The following is a 25399-nucleotide window of genomic DNA, read 5'->3' as shown; positions in this document are numbered from 1 at the left end:
TGCTCGGCAGGTCTCGGCAGCAGTCTGGCAGAACTTCGACAGCGGTCCGGCAGCGGTTCAAAACTTCCGGCAGCCGGTTCGGGCGGTTTCCAGCCGGTTCTGGCGGTTCTGAAACCGGTTCTGGGCTTCTTGAATCAAGGGCTTTGATATGTACTAGGTTTTGGAGGTTTTTTGTAGGTTTGGAAAAATGGCTTTGATCGGATTATGAACTTCCTCTATTTTGACAATTTCGATTCTAATTCTAGAGCAATTTCGTGCTGATAACGTGTTTAAGGAAAATCGTAAACTAACAGAGAGAGGGAGAGAGTTTAGATGGAGAGAATGAAGAGTGAATTGGTGTGTTTATTCTTCTCACAATGGAGGGTTTATATAGGGATAAAAAGCATGGAGTAATACTATTACATTCCATTACTCTTACCACTATTACATTTAATATCATCCATTTACTTAAGTGCTTTCATACATAACATTAACATGATTGATACCAAACTTCTCCACTCTTAAGTGCTATCATACATAGCCATAATAATGCTATTTACATGATATAGACATAATAGTTTTACCACAATTTCATGTATACTACAACATAATGTAATTTTTGAACGGTTAAATTATGGATTTAGATTGCCGACTGTATGTAAATAAGAGAGAGTTTGAATACTCACATACATACTGTTTCGGTGCAAGTAATTTCCTTGGGACCTTAGCCGATTTCCAGAACTTGCACTGGAGATTTCACAAAATCTTCGAAAATGCACCAGAGATTTTGCTATGATAACCCACTTTCATCGCTCTGACATTTCCAACTCCCATTGTGGCTAGTGAAGTTTGCTAGTCTAGTCATGATCTAGGCATGCAAGTTCCACTGCTTCATTCTGTGAACTACACGAGGTATACCGTAAGCAACGGACCAGAAAATGGAACAGAGTATTATACATTATAATATGGATGAAAATAATTCAATTGAACTAGCATCAAAACTTATGAATCTGATTTTAGATTTAACAATTCCTTGGAATTTACACTTGCACTACACAATAGATGAACCTTATTTCTCCCCATCCACTAGCATAAATGACACACCCCAATAAAACTACTGACCTTCCCCGTAAAGGCGACAGCGAGTACCATCATACTACTTCTGCCCGATATTGTTCAACATCTATATAAACGTTAAATGTGTAATTGCTCTACATGATAATTTAACTGCTTTGCTTCACCAGTTCCAGAATTGAGGGGAAGCTTCTGACAGATCAACCGAACCATGAACTCGCAGAGACCGTGCCCAAGCTTTTACTTTTTTTCTTTTCTTACTATGCATTACCGGTAGAGTTGTTTGCAGCTTGAAGGTCCATAGGAGAATTTGCGATGCTACCAACGGAGCCATGCGTTTGAGAGCTCAGCTGTGGGCTTGCAGGACAAGCCTCTGGATTACCGGCACTCATGGCATGAATAGCCCCTGAGCTCAGCTGTGGACTCATCGGAGTTCTTTGGCTCATTTGCTGTGGGCTAGCCTGCTGCTGAATTTGCTGGTTCATTTGTGAAATTCCCATAGTTGAGGGGGAGCTCACCTGTGGTGGCGAAAGAACGGCCTGTAGCGGTGAATTCGTATCTTGCTGCTGAGGCTGCTGCAATTGCTGCTGTTGTTGCAACTGCAATTGCATTTGTTGCGGTTGCAACTGCTGTTGCATTTGCTGCTGTTGCTGCTGCTGTTGCTGTTGTTGCTGCTGTTGTTGCTGCTGCGAGTTCATGTAAATATTCATCCCTGCTATCAACTTTGGTGTTGGTGGACCCATAGGCCCCATTGCTGCTTGTTGCATCATGTTATTTCGGTTCAGAGTCTGACCCAGCATTGACAGACCAGCAGATCCAGGATGCATCTGTCTGGCTCCTGACATACCAGCCATGCTTGATTGAGGGACCCCTAACATGCTGCCTCGGTTTTGCATCCGCATTTTGTTTGCCATGAGAGCTTGAAGTCGTTGCTGGTTTATTGCATTCAATGGGTTCTGACCCACATTTCCCATTCCAGAGATAGGGGTCATAGATGCTGACATTCCAGCTCCTCCTATCCCCCTTGCAGCTCCCATGCCCATGGTATTGCCAAGCCCAGAAAGCCCAACCATGTTATTTCCCAGGGTCCCCATACCCATAGTCGCTCCCATCATCATTTTCCTCTGCATTTGCGGCTGTTGTTGTTGTTGCTGCTGGTGCTGTTGTTGTTGCTGGTGCTGCTGCTGGTACACCTGATATTGCAATGGGAACTTATTTACCATGCTACCTAACTGTACATTGGACGTCTGCCCGATTGCATTCAATTGTGAAAGTGGATTTCCAGCTGCAAGCATCATTGATCTCTGGAGCTGGGGATGCTGTTGTTGAATAAAGGAGTGTTGGCTTTGCTGAGGTTGCTGTTGTTGCATTTGTTGCTGCTGTTGTTGCTGTTGCTGTTGCTGTTGCTGTTGTTGTTGTTGTTGCTGCTGCTGCTGCTGCTGCTGCTGCTGTTGCTGCTGATGTTGCTGCTGCTGCTGAAGTGATGATTGTGAATCCAGCTGTTGTGGACGCGGTGGCATGGAAGTTCCTGACAAGAGCCCTTGAGACATCTGCAAGGCCTGGGAGTTCCCAGGTGGCAGCATCCTCGTGGTGGGTAGAAGATTTTGGGCTGGATTAAGGGATGCATTACCAGCATTAATTGGCTTGGCAACATCATTAGACGGTTGAACTGAAACTGCATCTGCATATTGTTGCATTTCAACTGCAGAATTATTACGAGGCAAACCAGCACCATTATTGCCTGGGGGAAGATACATGCGGGTTGGCTTTGGTTGGATATGATCTTCCATAAGGCTATACCCATCATGTACCATCTGTGTATAAGAAGATCACATAAATCAGCAAGAAAATGAACAGTATAAATCTAAGTTAACTTCACGTTCTTCTGAACATACCAGTGAACAGAACTGTGCTGCAAGCAAATCAGCCAAATGCTGTTTAAGGAAGTAGATATATGTCAGTACAACAGCAAAGAATAAGCAAAATTAGACATTGAGAGTTCAAATTGCTAGAGAGAACTGAAATTCATGCAATCACAACTTTTGGGACAAATTATCCCTGAGATCAATTCCAGTACTTACTAGTGACTCTTCAGATATCATCTCTTATATTACCATATGATGCACCATATGTCAACAAAATATCATAAATTCCTCACCAATGTTCATGGTGCATAGTTGATGTGCAAATATTATAATAGGCATGGTAAAATTCATGGCAGAAAATGTTCGGTAAATGAGATGATCTCGTAGAGCCAAAAAAATGATTATCATAACGAAAAAAAGTAAAAAAGTGCTAAAAGATGAGAAAATAGAAAAACTAATTAAAAATTATTTTCGTTTATATATCAAGAAATGAATCTTCAGTGAGATAGTATTACAGGTACAATAAAACTTACAGTATTGGGCAACGTAGGAAGATAATCCTCCGCAGCTAGAAATTCACCATCCTCTATTTCTCCATGGTACATTGCTACAGTACCATCATTTGGCTTCTCTGACATGATCATCCTCGTTCGTACCTTAGGAACATAAGAAAAACCAGCTCCTGCAGGACCAAATATGTCAGAAAGTAACAGAAATATCTGGCTTAAAATTGGAATAAATATATCAAGAAAGATTTAGCATTTTTGAATATATGGTATACGGCACCTTGAACTTGCTCCACAAAATTTAAAATTCTGGTCTTGCAGATATTCATGCTGCCACCAACAAGTGACTTCGATAAAGGGCTCATACATGAATCATCTTTAAAATCTTCATTATTCGAAACATTTGAGAGACAAGCCATAAGATGTTGAGCTGGATATGAATTGGGCTTCCTAGAGTAGTTATCAACCTTATTCTTTCTTCCGTTGAGTTGATACCTAAAACATAAGGCCACAGACAAAAAAAATTAAGCTGCTGCTATAAAAAAGACTAAGAGGCCTTTCCAACCAAGATAGAGGACCTTAAGAAATTGCCCTGACACTATTGCAAGCCAAGAACATAAAGAACTAGTACAACCTAACTATCTTTAAAGTACAAAATCTACCTGATCTATTGGTTGCAAGTTACAACAATAAAGGAACATACATCTCAAAAGGAAATATAATTTTCTATCCAACCCTTTTGGTTTTATTAGCAGGGAGAGGGAAGAATAAAGGTGCTTGTGATGCAAAGGATTCACACCAATTAACATATATTGAAAAGCAACATAAAATTATTATTTAAGCAGAAAAAAGACATTATACCTCATGGTCACTTGTTCAATTTTTGACAATCTTTCAAGCATGCTTTGGCCAGCCGAAGATGGAGTTCCAACAGAGGGACTATTCGCATTTAATGGCATACTTATATTACTAACACTGGCCGGAGATCCGACACCACTCATTGCTGAGGTTTTAGGGAGGGAGTTCGATTTCCGTTTTGCAGCAACATGAGCCTGGTGTTGCCTTTGCATGGATTCATTAGCACTGGAAGTCAAAGATGGAGTTCCAATACCAGTAACTGAGCTCATTGCTGCCTTTTCCTTCTGTGATGCCCCAAAGGCAGAATTAGCTCCGACTCCAAAGTGGGGTCCTACAGAACCAGTAGAAAACTCCGCTGATTTTGATGATAATGGAGACTGAATCGTAGCCCCAGCAGACAACCGGGGACTTTGCACTGATTTTCTTTTGGAGAGTTGGTCATCCTTTCTTGCATCTTTCTCAATATTTTGACCAAGGTTATTCCAGGATGTCTGAGAATAACTGGATCTCATGAATGAATGCTGTGGTAATCTTTGTGGAAATCGTGATAGCTGCGGGTCAAGATGACTTGTTTCTCCTTCCACCATCTGCATATCATTCTTAATCCCACTGAGCTCTGATCCTTCTACTTTACCTGTCTCAAACTGCTCATCCTTGGCACCAAATCTCATGTTTGGCTGTCCTACAGCAAACGGCATAGTCCCTGTATCTTGATTCAGTGCCCCTTCAAACACCTGGGGGGAAAACTTCTGAGTTCCTGTATTTGGATATTGGATACCTTTGGCAATAGGATGCTGCAACAATGGATTCTTCCAATTCATATCTGATCCATTGAAGCTGTCTATAGGCCCTATTTGCTGATGTTGCATTGCATCAAGGCCAACTGCTGAGGACCTCGGTCTCTTATTGAAAGATAAAGGTGACATTGGCCCATCTTGATGCTCTCTCTTTCCAGGATGAGAGGCATTGGAGGTACCATTGTCAGCATACGAGATCATCATCTCCTGTCCACCAGGGGAAGCTGACACATTGACAACAGGTCCTGATCCATGGTCCTGCATATTTCTTGGAGTCCCGACCCCCATTTGATACCTTGATTGGTGTGGTGCTGGAACAGAAACATCGGGCATAAAATTTTTAGATCTTAAGGCGATGTTATTCGCGCTCAAATTTTGAGTGATCAAATTTTCATGGCCTTGGTTTGGCGTCATATTGCCTGCAAGGATTCCTGAATCTCCCAACCTACTATTAGAACTTTCTGGAACTCTATCTATGCAAACTTTCTTTCCATGTGTCTTGCTGTTAGATGTAACAGTAACTTCTGGCATCGGCCTCAACCTCTTTCTCCGTATACTGGTCAAAGCCAAATCAAGCTGCAAGCAAGAAGTAGATGTGGTTAAAAGCAATCATTCCACCCAGATCAAGAATGTCATTTTTTTATTGTTTTGAGATGTAGGTCAAGAAAGTCAAATAAATCTAAAACTTAATTACCTTTGTGGGAGTTGGATTCTTACATAGTCTATCCAACTTGGGAGTGGGATCTAGATGAAGTTGTGGTTGCAAAGCTTTCAATATACGAGACTCTACTTCCTGCAATTAACAGAAAATATCAAATGTTGGCATCATAACTCAACATATGATAGGTATAATTGAGCAGGATGGAGACAGCAAGGTACTTACCATCAGATCACCATAACTCCAAGAATTATCCGAGATCAGGGGGATATCCTTCACTACATTTTCCAGTGACATTCTGAGGCGGACCTTATTTACAATAAGGGATCCGTCAGTAGGCGGACTGGCGGCCCCTTGTTCAAAAGCACATTTACGATAATCTCGAACCTGCAAGAAATCTCGTATAACCAATTTACAAAGCCCAAATATAACTAATGATAGAAACTTAAAACCTAATTAAGCATCTTCTATAGCAAGTACGAAAAGTATATACATTTACAACCATCATAAATTTCGGAAGAAACTCGCACATCCAGAAAGTGAAGACTATCTTTAGCATAAGCTCTCACCCTGTCCACTTTGTCAGTTTTTAACCACAAATTTATCTAGAAGATAGGCCTTCTATAAGATATTCATGCACGGCATCTAGCTACATTAGATGTCCCTTAGGGACCATCCTATCAATTTAAGAATATAAGATTAATAAGGTTTACTTTTCCTGATAATTCTTAATGATCTATCATAAATTTACCTAAATTGGGTACTACCAAGTGGAAGAGGTATCTAATAGAGGCCTCCTAAAGGGAATATGAGATATCTTTAGTATTCAAATAATTTATTTCCGCTAAAGGATATTTAGAAACAAGCTGAGCAACCCAACAACACCAAACTTCATAAACATAATTGAGCAGGCATGCATATAACCACGTGTGAGACAAAAAAAAAATCCAGATACTAAATCAATAGAACATAATTACACAAGGATTTAAACAAGTGATTCACCTATATGAGATCAATTAAAAACCAGCAAAACAAGTGAAGTCAAACTCAGTACGAAAATCCAGCCCAATAAAGGGGAATTAACTAAAAGGAGGACATATACACAAAAGGAGAACAGATTTGACTGTACAAAACAAAAATTCAAATCCTCTTCCCCATTTTCAAAATCTTCCTTTCACACCACAGAACCCAAACAGAATCTGACTACTTGGTAAAAGTATTGTCATCACAATTTGAAGATTAGCAGTATTGTTTAGTTAATAATCAATTAATATTGATAAGTGTACTACAAAGTACTTGAGAAATGTCATATTAAGAATCAAACTCACCTCACACACAAGTGTTCCATCAATGTACTTGCAAGGAATATCATCTAAAATATCTCCAGGCAACCGACCAGATTCAATTGCCTACAAGCACATAGTATAAGAAAAGCTATAATAAATAGAAAAAAGTTAAGTAGCAGTTATGCAGATGAGAAGGTCTTGTAGGTGCCATAAAGTGACTGCTCAGTTACTTTAATTCAAATAAGTGAAATGATGAAGTACTTTTTAACAAACCAGCATTTCTTCTTTTCTTTCGCACTTATATTTAATTTCCCATTGAGCTACAATAATGGATGCATGACACTTTTTCATATTTAAGAAAATAATAATACAAGAAGATGATGCTCAGAAGAATAAATGACTAGACATTTACCGAGAAGAGAGTTTCTGATGTCCTATCATATGGGTGCAGCAACTTCGGAACATCTTGATGAGCATTCTCATTCTGAATATTCATAAGCAGAAAATCCAAAAAAAAAAAAAAAATAGACTTAAGACCTTATGAATAAGAAATGAGAGGGAAAGGAATCACTTCGTTGTGAAATGTTTTTCTTCTACAATGTTATCAACAAAATTTCTTTGTAACAGACCTCAGAGGGTTTTCCAATCGAATATCCATCTGGGAAGAGATTTAACGTGAAGGAAGCCTCAGTCTCTGTCAAAATGAAGGGAATTAAGATAAAAACAACTACTAAGTGACAGAAGAACAAATGAACAACACTGCGACAAACCTGCAGATACGAGCAGCGCTTCAGAGGACTCTGAAGAACCAGACATACCAGCCACATTCTCCTTTCTTTCAACCTATACACCATAGGGGAATCCAATTCATCAGAAAACAAAGAACACAGAAACATTATACTAAACCATTTCCTTCTTCTACTTATCCAATGTCTCCCAACCAAACTACAATAAGAGCTTTTTGCACAGTCATATTATACAAGTATAAAGTTACGTTCTCTCCGATTTCAGTAGCAAAACAAAAGGAGTCCTGTAATGCATCAATCCAACAGATAAGGACTCACAAATCACTGACAGAATGAAGTAAAAAAAAAAAAAAAAAATACAAATTTACACGCTAAAAACATGTAGAACCTCTACTAAGTCTCATTCAATGAAACATCGAACTGGGTATGATGGATTTAGCATCAAACTTCACATGTTTAAACATAAAAATAAATTAAAAAAAAAAAAACAGGTCAACACACTAAAAACTAAAACAAGCCCCGGTTAGTTCAAGTAACTGTTTTCAGTAAAGAAAGTGCTGGATCTGTACTGGTTTAATTTTCAATCTCCAATTTTCATCCAAAAGAATAAACTTCCAGTTCAAACACAATCACCACAATTAAGCCAATTACTTAAATTAAGCAACCAAAGAAATCAACCAAAAACCTCCCCAGAAATCAATCATACAATCAAAGAAACAAATTAACTTTCAATTTTCAATCTTGAAAAATAAAAAGACCCAGAATTAAGTTCAAGTTTCAATCTTGAAAGGTAAAAAGACCCAGAATTTCAATTGATTTTTTCTCACATTGAACCAAACGAATAGAAATTCAGCAATTTTCTCTAAAGATTTGAACCTGGAGCTTTCGAGAATTGGAGGAGGCATTGATCTCGGACACGTCATCGGCAACAACGTTGGTCTCGGAGGGGAGAGGAGGCTTGGGACGGAACCTGGTACCTGTCTTTGAGACCTTAAACGAAATACCCATGATGGGGTTTTACTCAATTTTCTGAGGAATTGAGGTTGTCAGTGTTATTGAGTTTGGATCATGGGAAAGAGGGACAAAAACCCTAAAGAATGTTTGCAGTTAGTTTGGATTCATGAGAGAGGGAGAGAGAACGAGTCTAACAGAAATAGCACACGCGGGGAGTTGGAGCAGAGAGAGAGAGAGAACACTAGTTTGGACTAGGACGGTTGGACCCAAAGTAGCACTTCTCTTTTTCTTTTCCTTTTTTTATGAAAAAAAAATTTTTAATTTCCCCATTTTAATAATAAATCTCACGCTGTTTAGGTCTATTTTGGTTCGCGGGAAAAAAATCAGTTTCTCTGTTAAACAAACTTCTCACTAGCTTTCTTAACCGCGGTTTGGAAACGTTGGGAAAACAAGGAGAAAATATGTTTGTTTCTAATCTGTACCCTGTAAATTGACTCGATGCAGTTTGAATGAGTTCACTCTATTTAGGCCTCATTAGGTTTGCGGGAAGGAAATCAATTCCTTTGCTGTGTGGTTGGATGAGAAAATTCAAAAATTCATAGAAAATTATTAATGATGGAACCTACAATTTCATTAATTAGAATTCCATTTGTTGCAATTTCTATTGTTTTGCTTTTATTTTCCTCTATTTTTTTAGGATTTAGAATGTGTTATAAATTAATAAAGTTTAAATCAAATATAAATTAAAATAGAAAAAAACCTTTTTTTGAAAATAAATAAAGAACTAATTACTGCAAATGAATTCGAAATGACACATATTTTGGTACAAATTGAACTGAGGAATTCGAGCAATGAATTCCTTCATTTTTTTTCCCACAGAGTAATTTAAAATATTCAAGCTAAGAACGTTAAACAAGCGAATTGGATTCTTGAAATTATAATATCCTCACTTTCAATTAAATTTCATCATTTTTTCCCTCATCCAAACACACTCTTGTATTTCCTAAGAGAAAAGAAAAAAAAATTCCCACTAGCTTTCTTTTGTGCTGTTTAGAAATATTGGGAAGCAACGAAAAAATATTTGTTTCAATTTTAGTGTTTGGTTTGTGCAAGCAAAGGGAGCTAAATCATACTAATATTTCATTTATATCCTCACAGAGGAGCGCTATAGAGCTAACCATTTTTTAGACCAACTTTTTTGTTACATATTTACATCTCCACCGTTCAGTTTTTAGATCTCTATGAGTAGATCGCTTCTGCAAATTTTCAGCTAAATTGATGATCGTTTGGGTATTCATAGTCGTGATTTACTAATTATGAACACGAACGGTTCAGGCTGAACATATTCAGTTTGTCCATTTATTTGATATAGTTCGATATCCAAACAATCATCAATTTGGCTGAAAATTTTCAAAAGTTATCTATCCATATGGACCTAAAAACTAAATGGTGGATATGCAGATATGTGACTAAAAAGTTTGTCTAAAAGATGGTTAGCTTCTTAATACGAAGCTAACCGGTTAGCTCTAGAGCGCTCCTCTATCCTCACATATTAAAATATATAATTCCACAAATCTCATGAACTTTTTCAATAAAATCGTCAATAATAATTTTCAACAAGGATGTAAATGTTTTTAAGATTTAGAGTGGAAATAGGGCTAAAAAACATGCCTTTCACGAGAAAATTTTCTCGCCTGCATCCCTCTTCAGTTGGCGGCGGATGTATCTCTGATCAGGAAGGATGGGCTCACCCTCCTTTGTGGTCCAAACCTTGGTGGTGATGGCAGGCTTCTCCAATCATGTTGGTCTCTCTTTTCCTATCGTTAAGGTTCTTGACGATGGTGGGGCTGGGGCTGATTTAGTGTTTGACCAGATTCGGAATAGTGGAAGAGCTCTATTTTGGCCCTCAATAGATTAGGTTATTAAGAACTTTAGGGCTACTGTTTGTAGGAGGTCGTGGAGGTCCGGGATTACGGCATGCTAGAACAGTTTAGTTGGTGTCGATGTCTCTCACACGACGGAAGCTAGTTTTTAGCTGAAGCCAAAAGGTGATAGTCGAGTTGAAGGACCTAGCTCTAAGGTTCCTTACTTGGGTGTCCCTAATGAAGGTGAAATTGTTGTTGTGAAATTTTAATTAAAACTCGCAAGCGCACGAATCGTCGTTAGTATAGTACGTGTGCAAGTACGAGGTCGTTCCAACTGAGGATTGATAATCAATTTAAACCATAACTCAATTAATCCAAACACAAAATCACATAAACAATCAAGCAAAAGAAGATATTGATTTTTGGGTTTTTTAATAAACAAATAATTTGAGAATTAAAGAAACAAACAAATAAACAAATAATGATAAAACCTAGGGTTTCTAAATCAACCACTAACAATCCTATTTATGTTTCGATGCAATTAACAGATTCTTTTATTTCTTTTGATGATAATTCCCGTATCTAAGTCCTTCTCAGGTACTCTAGACCATAGTTTTCCTTAAGTGTATGATGCTCTCCCTCTCGGGTAAAAATCGTATATCCTAACTATGCAGTTTATCCTTCTCAGGTATAAATTTAACATGCAAGACTCATTACGCTTTAGAAAACAAGGGAATCAAGCAAACCATTAGTCTTTCTCAAGTAATAATGTAATTTACCACACTTAATCACAAGAAGCTAATCAAATTATATTGCATCTCTGCTTCAAATTTGTCTTCCAATTACTATATGCAAAGCCTTAAGGTGATCAATCAAAGAACTTAAACATAAAGCATCAATTCAAATAATGATTAAGCATTCATCATAAAGAAACTATAAATCCATCAATAAAACATCAAAGTACATAAACAATCATGATAGAGCATTATCCTAACCCTAGAAAAGGTTTAACAAAAGATAACTAAGTAAAACATAGGAAAAACATAAAAAGAATGGAAGGGGAAAAGAAGGGGAAGATGGATGAGTCGTCTCTGCTCCTTAGGCGTCTACATTGTGCTCTGAGACTCTCTCTCATGTAAAATTCGTGCTCCCTTATATAGGGAAGATTTCTGCTCATCTTTGGTTTCATGTTTCCTTATTAGACTTGGGTTTAGATTCCTTTATTCATTTGGAATGGGAAAACCTTGAAATATCTTTTGTAGAAGTAGGAATAAGTTCATCATTGAATCCTCATCTGAATTAACTTCCTTGAAACGTTAGGATTGATGATCTTGTGCCACGGAACTTGAGTTCTCAACGAATGTTTGTAAAATCCCGAGCAGATTTCCTGTCCGACCTATTTTCACTCAAATAATCATAACTTTCTCCAAAAGTATCGAAATCGAGATCCGTAAAATTCTACAGAAAGTAGACATCCGTAGATTTCCATGCATATAAGGATCATTATCTGATTCGATGTGGGTAACTCCCAGTAATTCGGTGAAGTTGAATATTTTGCAAGGACAGATTCCCAGTCTCAGATTGCACATTGCCTTTCAATCCTACTTAGCTCATTTTGGTTTCTTTTCTTCTTTCTATGAAACAAACCTACAAAAACACTAAAGGATGTAAATGAATCATAAATAAGGAGAACTAAACATAAATATCAAGATTAAGAGGCATAGAAATATATGACAATATGAGCACATCAATTGTCAGCAGCGGCGGGGTGTTCTACGGCAGGGGCTGTTAAATAGAAATTAATTCCAATGCTAGGGTTTCCTTGTGTTGGGTTTCTGGGGCTCAAGGTGTGCTGGGCTAGCCTCTTCTTAAGATGGACTGCCCATTTGTTGTGGATTTGGAAGATGTGGGTTTCTATGGCGTCTATTATTGCTTAAATTTTATAGGTAGCAAAAAAACTAATAACTCTGATGAACTATTTATTCTACTTTGGAGTATTTATTCTAGAACAGGTTTTTTAGTGTACTCTTTAAAACAGCTATTTTTGATCGTGTCGTTTTGTACTGCTTGCTCAAATTTCAATACATTGACCTTTTCGATTAAAAAAAGATATAAATGTTTTGATATTATATAATTAATGCACAATAATTTGAAGAGAATATAGAAGTAGAAAGCAAGGCAGGCATCTCTGAGCTTCTCGGAGCGACCTCGGTTTTTCAAAACCTAGGTTTCGAACTAGCGGTGGCGATCTTCTCTCAAGCAAGGCGGTCTTCCCTCAGGCAAGGAGGATATCGTGGAGCGGCGAGATACGGCGACGGTGTAGGGCGGGGTCTCAACGTTGATCGTGAGTTGCGGCGAGAGGTTAGAGGCCTCTCTGACCGTGTTTTTTCTGGGTTAGATCCGGTCTTTGAGAGTCGTGCAACGTCAACAGCAAGTGGTTGTTGGCTCTAGCCGCGGCGGTAGACGAGGTCGATTGCTCGGGTGTGTAGATTGGTGCTTCGATTTGGGCGTCGTCATTTTGCGACGTTGATCGAGGTTGTTCTTTGAGAGCGGCGGCTCAAGGCGATCTCCAGCCGGCTGTGTTAAACTAGACATCGGTGGACGGTTTGATGATGTGGGCAGGAAGGCCACCAGAATTGATGGCGGTCGTGGAGGCGGAGTGGCAGAAGAGGCTTGCTTGTAGATTTTGATCCTCAGTATATATAAGGTGGCGGCGATATTGGCTGTGAAATGAACTGTCATCTTCCGTTTTAAATAAAAGAAAGGAGGTTCTATTCATACCTCCAAAATTGGCATTTGGACCTATTCTTTTTCTCAAGTGATAATTGACTTTGTCAACTCATGTCGAATTACTAATAAGGATACAAAAGAAGGGGAAAAAAAATCTTTTCTTCCCATAATAATAAATAGAAATCTATGGTTTGTCACAACATAACGCCATCATCACAAGGATCAACAACCTTGAACTTCTTGGGCTGAGTGGCTTATTGATGATAGTTGCATAGGTGGTAAATGTTATTGTGGTTGAAACTCTTTTGCTTCGGAACCATGTTAAATATTTCCAAAGCATGTTGTGGATCTCTATAACGTTTGATTATATCGATGGCAGCATCGTGAGAAATATATTTGGATTTCCTCCTAGCTTCTATCCATGTGGTTGTGGTTTCGGAGGGGGATCTAGTTTGTGAGCATTGAATTTTGATAACTAAAGAAGAGAGATCCATGAAACAGATGATGAGATTGTCGAAGGAGGGGAAGTGAACCAACGACACCAACTAAAATGAACTCTTCTTAGATTCTCATGAAAATTGCAACTGTTTTGACGGTCCTGCAGTCAAAGCAAAAAAAAAACTTCAATCTTAACTGCATGTAAGAACAAAGCAGCGAGCCTCTCTCATTCCAAAACAAGAAGCAATTTTGCTCCTAATGCCCAGCGGCCCAAAATCCAACCATCCAAGAATCCCAATTTGGGATCATCACAAATCCTAAGCTGCATACTTCAAGGACTTTGATTCATGGTCAAGGATTCCGAGGCTATCATCTTTCAATAAAATAAATAAATAAATTATAAATTTTATTGAACGATGGGCATTGTGGGAAAATTAGGAAGGTGTAGATAGCATACTGGTTATTTGTACAAGTAAGTTAAAGGTCTGTTAAGTTGAGGGGTTCAAATGTCAATTTTAGAGGTATGAATAGAAACTCTATAAAAGAAAAGATTTGATAACACTTTAAGTAGCGTGACATTTGTTTGCTAATTAAAATTATGAAGTCGGGCTTTGGCTTGAGCTTGCATTCAAGCTTCATGTTGTTTAAATTTCAGTATTTCAGTGATATATATATTTTCAAATTTTGCACCTTGGCATAGAGGGACTGTTCATATGAGAATCCCCAGAGCTTTTTTTAAGATAAGATTGAATCAAGATATTTCTGAATTAAAGACAAAAAAAAAAAGATATTTCTTAATTATGTATGGAATGGTGATCAATATTCTGTCAACTAAACATCTAGATTTGATACATTGATGCATCAACTGACCAAAGTAATGAAAATGAGAACCAAAGGATGGGAGTAATTAAAAGCAAACGACCCCCCAATAAACACCAATCCATTCACTCACAAGAAGTCTTAACAAGAACCTCTACAAAGTACAAACTGTAACTCTTGATATTTGATTTACACCTGTGTCAGTGTTTCAGAATACCTCTTACAGATAAACAGGCTACCATTTTACAGCATCATCAGCCTTGTGTGAGCAACGGAGACCTCGTATTCGCCAACAGTCAAGAAGAAATTTCCTCTTGAACCTCCATTTGGCTTATCGAGTATTCCCTCTCAAACAATAAAAATTCCTGCACATAAGATAGCAAATTAATAAACCAGCTTAATTTAAATCGACTGCAACAAAAGACAAAGCAAACTGCAACGTAGCTCCTGAATGATGAAATAAACCCAACGATGCTCTGCTTTTTGGTTTTATTGAGCCAAGGTGGTGGTTCAATATTTGACCTATGGTGTGGTGGTAAATGTTCAGTTCTACCATTGGAGCTGCAAGTCCCCACAAGAGATTTTATTGTCACTTGGTTCTTATTTTTTAAGAGGACGTACAAAATCCCAAAATTGATAAAATTAAAGTGCAGCCGAGTTTTAGTGATGAATCTGAATGCTTTGACTTCAAGCAAAGGATATCTACATTTGAAATTTTGGTGGTTTATATTTCATTTACAATACAAAAATTCCCCAGGAGGAACAATATGCATGTTCTTTGGGTCATTTTGAAATGAATGATTGATAGACAGAAGGACACTATGGTTAAAGGCTTAAGATAATGTGTATCACCTCCCATGTTAACAAATGAGATGGAACTTTAGCATACCTGCAATTGTTGGTGACTAAACAAATGAAGAAACCCAGCTTCAGGGCAAGCAACTAATTCAATCAACTGATCATGGCTTTCAGGTGCAATACCCAACTCTATGAGCGAGAGTGAGACCTGCAGATGTGACATCCATAGCACCATTAAAGGTGTGATAGTTCTTGGAATTATAGCTTAATGATTTAATTATAAGAGTTCATATAAGAGGCTTCCACAGAAAAAGTACCTGCATGCATCGAAGAATGACTTCTGGAAGACAGCACCTACGACAAAGGCCCTGCACAATGTATGTTGCTGGACTTTCTAAAGAACCATCCTTGCTTGAATACCAGGCATCTAATCGGGAAATGTCCATTGTAACTCCAGGTTGAAATCGAGGTAACTCACCTGCAGTGAAAATTAATCAGTTCAATCACCTTTCCAAAATTAGCATCAGAAGAGTAACTTCTGCTTCCTTCATAATCTTACTTCCACATTTTCTTTTTCTTTAGAAATTTGCTATCATTTGATGAGTAGGCATGAACTTATGATTCCACTCTGTCCAGCTGATCAAGACTTTAGTTATGCTAAATGTGCAGATGTGAGTAAAACAAAGAAAGACAATTTTCTTTCAATAAAACCTTCTTTTTTTTCCTTGAAACTCTAACTTGGTGATAACTTTTAGAACAGTAACGCGGCATGCAAAAAAAAGTATAACTGCAGTCTCAGTATATTGATTACCTTTGAAGCCGGCAGCCATAACAGTACCAAGAATACCTCCATCATCATGTTCCTGTGGCCCAAAACCATCACCTGGAACTGCCAAGCAGCGAAGCACAACCTCTACGCAGCAATTATCCTTTGATGATATGGAGACATTTAACTACGAAAACCAAAAATCCTGTTTGTGAGCGAAATGAAAAAAACTAAAGAAACAAAAAGAAGATTAATGCATGAAAAATTAGAAATGCAACACCAATATCTTGGACAGCATACAACTCTGATATGAATTCTCACTATCAAGAACCCACACCAAGATGAAGATTCTTAGTAAAGAAAATCAGCACATGTGGGTCTTTCTTCCAATCAGCTTCAACAAACAATTAAACTTACCATTAATTGGCGGTTTAACACATCTTCCTCACTCACGGAAGAGTAAAGAGCACTCATCAACGTTGTACACACGGTTGCATCTGGAAACAGACACTCACCAGAAGGCAAGCATAGCATTGCTGTGGCATGCAATTCAAGAAATGTAGGTTCCACAGATCCATAGACATGACCAGAAGCTAACCAAGGATTTTCTTTTCCTATAGCCAAAACAAAATATTTGTATGTCAAAAGTTCAATCTGAAAACTAAAGAGTGCTAAAAAATTAGCCAATCCAATTATCTTTCAGAGCATTTTTTTTTCACATACAAAGAAATAATCAACTCAACTTACTCAGTAGCAATGACAGAGATGAATTCAAAGTCTCCTTGGCTGCTGAAACAGCCCTTTGTTTTTCGTCCATTGAGAGGTCAATTGGCGACACCTCTGCATTCTCTAATTTAATTTTGAGCCAATTCCGGTATTTTGCATCACAAGAATAATACTCATTCTGTTGAAGACGATTAACAAATATCATATTGTATAAGCACATACATAACACAGAACATATTAAGAAGTTGGAAGGATATATATATATATACATAGAGAGAGAGAGAGACAGACAGACAGACAGAAAATGAAGCATACCCAGTCGTGGAACTCTTTCAGCTTTTGAGAAACATCCTCCAAGGTATCAGAAGATTCCAAAAGTTGCTTCAAAGGTTCAGCAAGAAAACTAAGTACTGTGTGGGCACCAATGGGCACTGCAGGAACTCTCCACATTGAAACCAGTGAAAACTCCCTGAACAATATATTGCTACAAAGAAAATACAGAAAATAAATAAATAAAACAAGGAAAAACGATACGAAAGTGTAGGAAGTCAGGGATGGAAACAAATTAGAAAAGACAGAAGTAAGTTGCAATATGAATGCAGTAACTGGTCAGTGAGAGGACCCCATGTTGTACCTCACCCACTGCTAGTCCCTACCTCATGCATGGCCACAGTTCAAATCAAAACTGTGACTGCGTCCTGCAACTAAGCTACCAAAATACCAAATAGAGAATCTCATGGCACTAGTAAACATCACCTCTTTTCATGCAAACATATATATTGCATTTAACACATAACAAAACGTATAAAACACTGAAAATAGCTCTCATGCTGTTTTCATTTTGTATTAATAAATACCAGAAACCAGCTTTAGGTTCCACAATCCTATTACAGAGCTATTCCTATAAAACGTAGATAGAACTCACCTATGTACTAGTGCTCGCAGAAGAAGTTTTCTGCCGACACCCTCAACATTACTAATGGTGGAGGGGGGTGTAAAACATAGCCACTGGATAACCATCGCTTTTTGAAGACTCTGCAACCGGTGCTGTTCTGCAACACCTGATATCTTATCATATTGACTAACTTTGATTTCCCGAGATCTTGAAAAAACCCTGTTTAAACAGTTTGTGAGAAGCAGTTCTTCCTACCACAAAAGTAAAGAAGTCACAAGAAGAAATGGATATACCTCTCAACAATTTCTTCAAAACTTGCTTTTGAATTGTCTAGAGGAGAAAATTGTAAATACTCTATAGCAGAGAGGAAGATCTTATATTTGACATGCACACTGTTAAGAAGCAACACAGAATAATTATAAACCATATATGAGGTTTTATATAAGAGTGCATGACCCATCCATCCACAGAGAAATATAGGTAAAACAAAATACCACACAACCTAAAATAACTTCTACAGTACATTCTATAAATTCGGAATACCATACATATTTTTCATGAACAAAAGGTAATATGAAAAGGCACACATGCAATAACCTCATAATCCCTATAAAGAGTCATCTGTTACCTGCTGTCCAGCCTCAATTCCATCATGTGCACGAAGAGGTCAATGCAACGGTGGCGTGCAAGCTGAGAAGCATATATACCCACCAGTTCCTCATGTTGGTTAGAAAAGAGAAACATGGCATACCTGGAATTAGACTCACCAACTGTTATATACGATTGAGCAGAGTGTATCCACTCAAACAATATACTATGCTTTGGTTAAAAAATATAAGTATTATTTTAATTAGAAATCTCACAGTGATCTAGCTTCCTAGTTCATAATATAGTTTCATAAATTAAATTAAATGATGGTATGATTTAGTCAACCAGCATGTCATCAACCTAAGGATTACTGTTAAGCATCATGCTCATTGGTTTCACAAAATGGTATTGATCGTTAATTTGTCTACCTTCTCACAAAGAAACTGGCAAAACTGACTTGAAACTACTTACATGTGTACAATGAGATCACCAATATTCATGATTTTCTCTCTGACAGTATCCTTGAATTCATCATCAAGTAAGTATCTAAGCACAAGCACTAGATGTGCACCAAACCGAATCATCTGAGGATCCCCATGAGGCCTGAAAAATAAACAACGCCCATTAATCAAACAATATAAACATTAGACAACTACTTGAATCAGTTTTCCTTGGTGGAACTTGTAATACAACAATAAATTTGTTCCCGAAAACATATGAAATCACATTATACTTGGTAAAACCATGTCCTATAGAGGGGGGGAGAAAACAACATGAAGAAACAATTAAATCACCATGATCATCCCTTGAAAAATTTGCATGTTGTGTGTGATTATCTGACACTTTTTCCGGCTATCTCAAATGGATAGGAATTGTCAACTTACGGAGAAATGATCCCATTTGCATAGTTTTGCTTATGGCCATATAAAATGGTTTATGAAATATTGTAAGGTCCAGCACTAAAGAAGTCACTCGGATGTCCTTTTAGAAATATATCACAAAGAGGTGAAGGCAACTAACATTACATTACCTGAAGACATTCTGATCATCTTCTGAAGGTGCAATCCATGACCATATAAGGTCCAGCAATCGTGGGATATCCCCTAACATTAGAATCATCTGTCGAACAATGTGTTATTACAAGTACGCAGATTGGTATATATATATATATATATATATATATATATATATATATATATATATAGAGAGAGAGAGAGAGAGAGAGAGAGACTTGTATAATAAACATATTCTTCATAAGTGATTCAACAAAAAACATATACCGATTTAATACAATTTCTTTAAACAAATAACTAACTTGGAATTCCAATTCCAAGGAAGAGAAGTGTTTTACCACAATATTTCTTGGAAACATCTCTTTGAATAACATTTCTTCTGTTTAGTTCAATTTAGGAAAATTCTTTCTAACTCTTTATTCATTCTGTTTTGATCAAGACTTCAGCCTAACAGAAACATTTGAGAAAGTTCTTGTCCTTAATATTTTCCTTGATATTGTTTTTCTGCTGTTTGGTATAGAAAAATTCCTCTTTTAAGAAGTTTTTTCTACAAAAAGGAATGCTTGCATACTAAAAGAGATCTCAACTCAATAATTCTTTTCCATTTCAAACACAGATTAGAAAAAAGCTTTCCAATCCAAGGAGGAACTATTTTCTAGCAAAAAAAAAAAAAGACGAGTAATTTCCTTGTGATGATACCTCAATTTGTCGTTGTGGTTCCTTGCATCCTCGAGTAACGCTTTCGTGGACCAATTCCCTAATTCAAATTAATTACACTTTTGTTACCAGTATGCAACACTGCAAGAAAAGAAAGTTCAAAGTAATGAAACTAGTATAGAAAATGTACCCTGAATGAAGTTTCTGAATGAGATCTAAAAGTTGCCGTGGTTGCTGGTTTGAAACTTGGAGTGGCCAACTTCCTGGTCCACTTGAAGGCTGAACAGCTCCATCACCATGTGCTGGACTTCCATCAATTGCATCTGCAGTGCTTGTAATTTGATCCAGTCTTTCTGGTTGTAAATGAGCCAATTCCGAATCCACCTGAAAATCTAGCCATGACTTTGCTATTGCCCAGCACGCTGACTGCAAATATATTTGGTTAGAATTCACTAGAGGCATCTAAAACTGATGGTGATGATACAAGGTAGTGACAAGAAAATCACTGTAATCAAGAATTCCAACAAATTTCAACTACTTCTATAGTACAGCAAACATATTTACCCTACAAAAGAGCTTTGTTTTCTTAGGCAGCACCTTTGAATTAAATATAAAAATTTGAAGGTTGGAAACCTCTAAAAGTAGAACAAAATAGTTGATAATCTTTTGCTGACTTGTATGCTCGAAAGAGATCCATGGCCTTTTGTGTTTTCTTTGACTTAATCAAACAGGTAAGCCTAAGTATTCTTGCTTGTTGGGAAGTCTGTGTTAAATAGAATGTCTATGTAGGAATATTTTGAGTTATTTCTCCTATAAACCTCTGGTGTACTAGAACGGGACTTGCACAATATTTTTTAAAAGAGAATACGAAAATGATGAAATACACTGTTACCTATTAGTTAAAAATGATATGAATATGGACCATTAACATTAAATGCGGGGCAAGCTATTAACGATTCCTACCACAGAATAAATAACTTAAAAAGAAAAATCCGTTAATTCAACATATGAACTAAAGGAGAATTGAAAGTTGGTGGGAGCAAATACCTCCCAGTCAGTGCAGATTGGAAGCATGCGCCTTAAATTGCTACATTGTGCCGCATAGACTGCTGCTTCATATTTGCCAGCATCTTGCTCAGCTATTTTCTTCATATTAAAGATAGAAGGGAAAAGTGACATGTTACAATAATTGGGAGGGAAAAGACAAAAAAAAATATAATCTCTAACATCAACAGTGGTCAAAATTTTAATAACAGGAAAGCAACAGATAAGTTTACGCCATTAAGAACAATAAAGGACACGTGAAGATAAGGAAAAACACAATACATTTGTTAAGCTACAAAATGCAGTGAATAACTATACATATAGTTCAGTATTGACAATGTTGCCAATGTATGACCTTGATATAAAAAGCAATTCCTTTCAACCATACCTCTGATGCACAATAAGAAGCCCATTTCCAGAGATACCATTGGTGGCCAATGCGACTTTCCAATTCAATGGCTTGCAAGGTTCTATTCTTTCCATTCCTCACCAGGGCTTCAATTGACGGAGATTGGTCAGAACCTCCAAATATGCACAAGGTTGCAGCTCTCCATGCCTAACAAAATTTTAGCAGTTCTTAGGACAGTATCACTGAGTACAGATGTAGAGATAATCTCATATTTTTCAGAACTTCACTTACCTGTCCCTTAGACCGGCAAAGGTTACATGCCTCCTCCAGTCTTCCTGCTCTCAAAAGAGTCCAGACATCTTCCAAAAGAGATTCATCATGTTTCTGATGGGGTAAAACTGTTAGTACTGATTCAGACAAATGTTCATCCATAAAAAAAAAAATAGATACCTAGTGATAATGTTCTAATTCACTACAATGTCACAAGCACCTATAGGTAACATTCAACAATATGCCAAAAAAAATCCAGTCAATAACTCTTAAAAGTAGATTTGTGAATCCCTGGCCAACAAAAGGAGTGGTGTTGAAGTTGGGGCCATCTATTAAGTTAATTGACTTTGATTTGAGAACGCCTTAGCACCTTTAATACAAAAATAAATAAAACTAGGATACTATTGAGGAGACCAATCACTGTTGCATTGCAGCACAAGCATGCTGTCGTATGTTACAACCTAAGGAATCTAAGGTACTTTCCATACTTTTATTTGCAGTTTGCATATATTTTTGTTTGATTAGAACATATAATTGAACTAGACCAGCACTGTACTGAGAACTCCAACTCCAGGAAGGAAAGACAGGCAGTCAGAAAAAGCTCTAATTAAAAACCTGGTCTTACAAGAACATATTTTAGAAAGACAAAAAAAATTATTTATGTGCAATGAAGATACAGGACCAAACTAAACACTAAATACTTCAAAATTTAAGCAAACTTGAAAAAAAAAAATTGTAAAGAACACAAGAAAAATACTTTGTCATCAGGTAGTAGATGAGCATGTTCTCGTGTCGGGGCATCAAAATCCAAGTGATGAACAGTATTTGTACTGGATGTTCCTTTCTTAAGATAGCGTTGAGTATGGAACCAAATTCCAGAGCTTGGGAGACAGGCACCAACATGAGACCCTCGCACCTACAAGTATTTGACAGTATCCGATTCAAAATTAGTTAGTATATAAAACTCCAAACAAACATGGAAAGCTAATAAAGAGTTACCACTGTCCATGTTGAGAATAAAAAAATACCACAAAACTTGCCTAACAGATCAAAATATTGACCAGACAATAACACTTGTGCAAAGTTTAAAGTATTCTGGAATAAAAAATGAAGCAGTAAGGGCAACCTTTCTTTCCAGATCAAGTGCTTTGGAAGTCAAGCCTTCTAGCCATTGAACAATTCGTAAGCATAACTGTGCTGTAAGATTGTCCGCAACAAACTGGCAAGCCTCCAAATGTGATGTTGAGGGAAACTGTCATGGGTCAACATATTTAAATAAGAATAAACTCCTCCAAGTACTTTTCAACTTGACAAGTTTAAGGAAAAGAATCGATATGTTTTAGGTCTTCAGGGGAAATGAATTACCATGATGAGTTTTTTAGGGATCTCTTCGGTCCCTGCACAAAGAAGAATAACTCTCACATTAAAGGTCATAGCTCACAATGTGTATCTATGTGCGTGTGTGTATGAAGGACATCATATAGCATAAGACAATAGGGATAAGAGGTAGATTACCTTTTCCAAAAAGGTACCAGAGGAGGGACCAGGAAGCAGCCTCATCAAGCAGGAGTTGAGCCTTCTGCCTCATCAACTTATCTTCTACAATCCGATGCCGTATGTTGGAACCGTACCTACAGAATGACCGAATGGTACATTTATGCGTGAACTAATGTGCATTTGCAATACAAACACATCTTTGCAACTACTGTCAAAATGAGGACATACATAATTGACTCTGAAACATTTCTGCATGATTCTTCGAGTCTTAGTATCAGGTCAGAAAATGGAATCAACCCTGAAAAAAAAATTTACCTCCAGTCAAATAGCCAACTAAAATGCAATGTCAAGTTGAATATACTTGGTCACATTTAGAAAAAAGCTCGAGACTGGAAGGAAACTCTAGTTCAGAAACCTTGAAGAGCAGAGTCAAGTAGGGATGCAAATAGAGCAAAAGTCGTATCTCCATCATCAGCCAGCGAGTCCTCCTCATGCTTGCAAAGCTTCAACGAATACCGCACTGCCTCAGCGCTATCATCCACCTCGGTAACATCAAACGACGACGGCCTTTTCGGGACGGAACGAGTCTTTGCAGGAGTGCTTTCAAATTCTTGTTTAATATTTTCCAGAAGAAGTGCAGCGTTAGTAGGGCTGTGGATATTGCTCTGGCCATCATACAGTAGCCCGGACGAAGCCGAATTCTCTCGGTAGGGCGAAATGCTCGAATTCGGGTGCCTTTTCCTGGTTCAAATCAAAGCGATGAGTTGAAACAACAATATTACATCTCCAGAAATACAAAAAAGTTTTGAATTGCTTCTATTGCTACACAGATTTGATATGGCATTCTATGTTGCACAGTTTACTAGCTCCGAAATCGTAATCGCAATCCTAAATATACAAGATTTGAAATTAGAGATAAATTGATTGATGAATCAATACGGGGGAGATTGAATGATCGAAAAAGGAAAGGAATTTAGAGAATTTTGGGGACGAACCCGTAGCGACGAAATTGCTCTCTGGTGGTGAGGTTTTCCGGGTCGAAGTAGCTGGGAGAAGTGTCCATTTCGAAATCCATTGCCGGCGGAGGAAGGAAAGTGCCGGTGGGTTGAGGTCGGTGAAGGGTTAAACCCTAGCGGAGGTCAAAGCGCGGGAAGTGTAGTACGATTGGAGTGAGGGTTTTACTTCACAGAGACATGGAAGACCGAATTCAAAAGGCTTTTGCTTGTTTGGAATGACTGGACGACATGACGTCGTTTTTCACCTCCATTGTTTTTTTTTTTTTTTTGATCACATCAACAACTAGTCTTTTTGTGAGTCGAACTCACAACCTCCCACTTATAAAGAGGAGACTTATGCCACTAGACCAAATAGTACTGGGCTCACCTCCATTGTTGGGTCAATTATTTGAAAAACAAATGTCAATTCTAAATTTCTAATTTTGCAACCAAAAAAGCAAAAAAAATAAAAAATAAAAAAGTGTGTTTAAGTAAATCCAAATTGTGTCTGATTCAAACTCTAGGTTACTTGACCTAGTGGTAATAGGATTATTAACTAGATATAATCTCGGAGAATCGTAGAGATATTTATTCAATGTATGATTACCATTCCTTGTATGATTCAGATTCTATGCATTGTAATCCTCTATATAAAGAGACTCCTATTATTAATGAGAATACACAGTAATTTTCTCTCAATTCCCGTTTTTCTAAAACACGTTATCAGTACGAAACCCTAATCCATAAAATAGTAGCCTTCAAACCAAAAAAAAAAAAGGAAGAAGGCGCGGCCCAAAAGCAGAAAGAAACGGAAGGAAAAGAGCCCAGAGGAAGAAAAAAAGGAAGCAGCCCACGTGCTGGGCAGAAGAAGAAAAAAAAAACAAAAGGAAAATGAAGGGCCCCGCGGTCCAGTCAGCAGAAGAAAGAAAAAAAAAGGAAGGGAGCAGACCGGTGGGCCTGGTCCGAAACAGAAAAAAAGAGAGGGAAGGAATACAGGCCTGGGCCAAAGCAAAAGAAAAAGAAAAAAAAAAAGAGGAAAATAGAGAAGAAGGGCAGCCCACTGCCAGAAAATTCCGGCCAACCACCACCAAGCTCCGGCGACCAAATTCCGGCGATTTTTTTTCGGCAATTTTTTACACTTTTCAAGGTATGTTTTAAACGTTCTATTAGTTCCTTTTTTTTGAAGTCTTTTATTGTTTTTCTCTTCTTTTTCTCGGAGACCTGCA

At 37.6% G+C, this 25399-nt stretch overlaps 2 protein-coding genes across 4 annotated transcripts; both read right to left on the bottom strand.

Annotated features, from left to right (window-relative positions):
• Positions 1-322: 322 nt before the first annotated feature.
• LOC133725513 (protein PHYTOCHROME-DEPENDENT LATE-FLOWERING) lies at positions 323-9002 on the bottom strand. 3 transcript variants are annotated; one of them, XR_009854489.1, is made up of 13 exons: positions 8646-9002; positions 7794-7866; positions 7653-7717; positions 7436-7507; positions 7066-7146; positions 5963-6124; positions 5774-5872; positions 4286-5655; positions 3705-3919; positions 3452-3600; positions 2949-2987; positions 1102-2867; positions 323-882 (listed from the first exon to the last, which is right to left on the bottom strand). XR_009854489.1 is itself a non-coding variant. In XM_062152789.1 (12 exons), the coding sequence occupies exons 1-12, from the start codon at positions 8775-8777 to the stop codon at positions 1314-1316; spliced, it is 4011 nt and encodes a 1336-aa protein (XP_062008773.1). In that variant the 5' UTR covers positions 8778-9002; the 3' UTR covers positions 895-1313. The 3 variants fall into 3 exon arrangements, 1 of the variants encoding a protein (XP_062008773.1); XR_009854490.1 differs by having other exon boundaries at positions 323-875; XM_062152789.1 differs by lacking the exon at positions 323-882 and having other exon boundaries at positions 895-2867.
• A 5532-nt stretch (positions 9003-14534) lies between these two features.
• LOC133725512 (nuclear pore complex protein NUP107) lies at positions 14535-24405 on the bottom strand. Its single transcript, XM_062152788.1, has 24 exons — positions 24174-24405; positions 23594-23919; positions 23407-23476; positions 23197-23312; positions 23047-23078; positions 22808-22933; positions 22439-22597; positions 21703-21795; positions 21451-21618; positions 21066-21164; positions 20209-20444; positions 20061-20118; positions 19379-19467; positions 18820-18951; positions 18389-18511; positions 18054-18152; positions 17791-17979; positions 17181-17349; positions 16887-17043; positions 16557-16753; positions 16185-16326; positions 15691-15851; positions 15465-15581; positions 14535-14940 (listed from the first exon to the last, which is right to left on the bottom strand). Exons 1-24 carry the CDS (start codon positions 24251-24253, stop codon positions 14872-14874), a joined length of 3207 nt encoding a protein of 1068 aa, XP_062008772.1. The 5' UTR covers positions 24254-24405; the 3' UTR covers positions 14535-14871.
• Positions 24406-25399: the final 994 nt, after the last annotated feature.

The sequence above is a fragment of the Rosa rugosa genome, chromosome 1, assembly GCF_958449725.1.
Source record: "Rosa rugosa chromosome 1, drRosRugo1.1, whole genome shotgun sequence".
In the NCBI taxonomy this organism is placed as follows: Eukaryota; Viridiplantae; Streptophyta; class Magnoliopsida; order Rosales; family Rosaceae; genus Rosa; species Rosa rugosa.
The sequence above is the reverse complement of the archived record's forward strand: the minus strand, read 5'-3'. Positions and strand labels throughout refer to the sequence as shown.

What these genes read in the sequence shown, in the direction of transcription:
- LOC133725512 (XM_062152788.1), bottom strand. Translation starts at nt 24,253, where the DNA reads ATGGATTTCGAAATGGACACTTCTCCCAGCTACTTCGACCCGGAAAAC. An exon ending in AATGTTTCAGAGTCAATTAT is followed by an intron (nt 23,313 to 23,406) that starts GTATGTCCTCAT and finishes GTCATTCTGTAG; the next exon opens with GTACGGTTCCAACATACGGC. An exon ending in TCCCTAAAAAACTCATCATG is followed by an intron (nt 22,934 to 23,046) that starts GTAATTCATTTC and finishes GACCCATGACAG; the next exon opens with TTTCCCTCAACATCACATTT.
- LOC133725513 (XM_062152789.1), bottom strand. Translation starts at nt 8,777, where the DNA reads ATGGGTATTTCGTTTAAGGTCTCAAAGACAGGTACCAGGTTCCGTCCC. An exon ending in CGATTGGAAAACCCTCTGAG is followed by an intron (nt 7,508 to 7,652) that starts GTCTGTTACAAA and finishes ATGAATATTCAG; the next exon opens with AATGAGAATGCTCATCAAGA. An exon ending in CATCAGAAACTCTCTTCTCG is followed by an intron (nt 7,147 to 7,435) that starts GTAAATGTCTAG and finishes ATGTGCTTGTAG; the next exon opens with GCAATTGAATCTGGTCGGTT.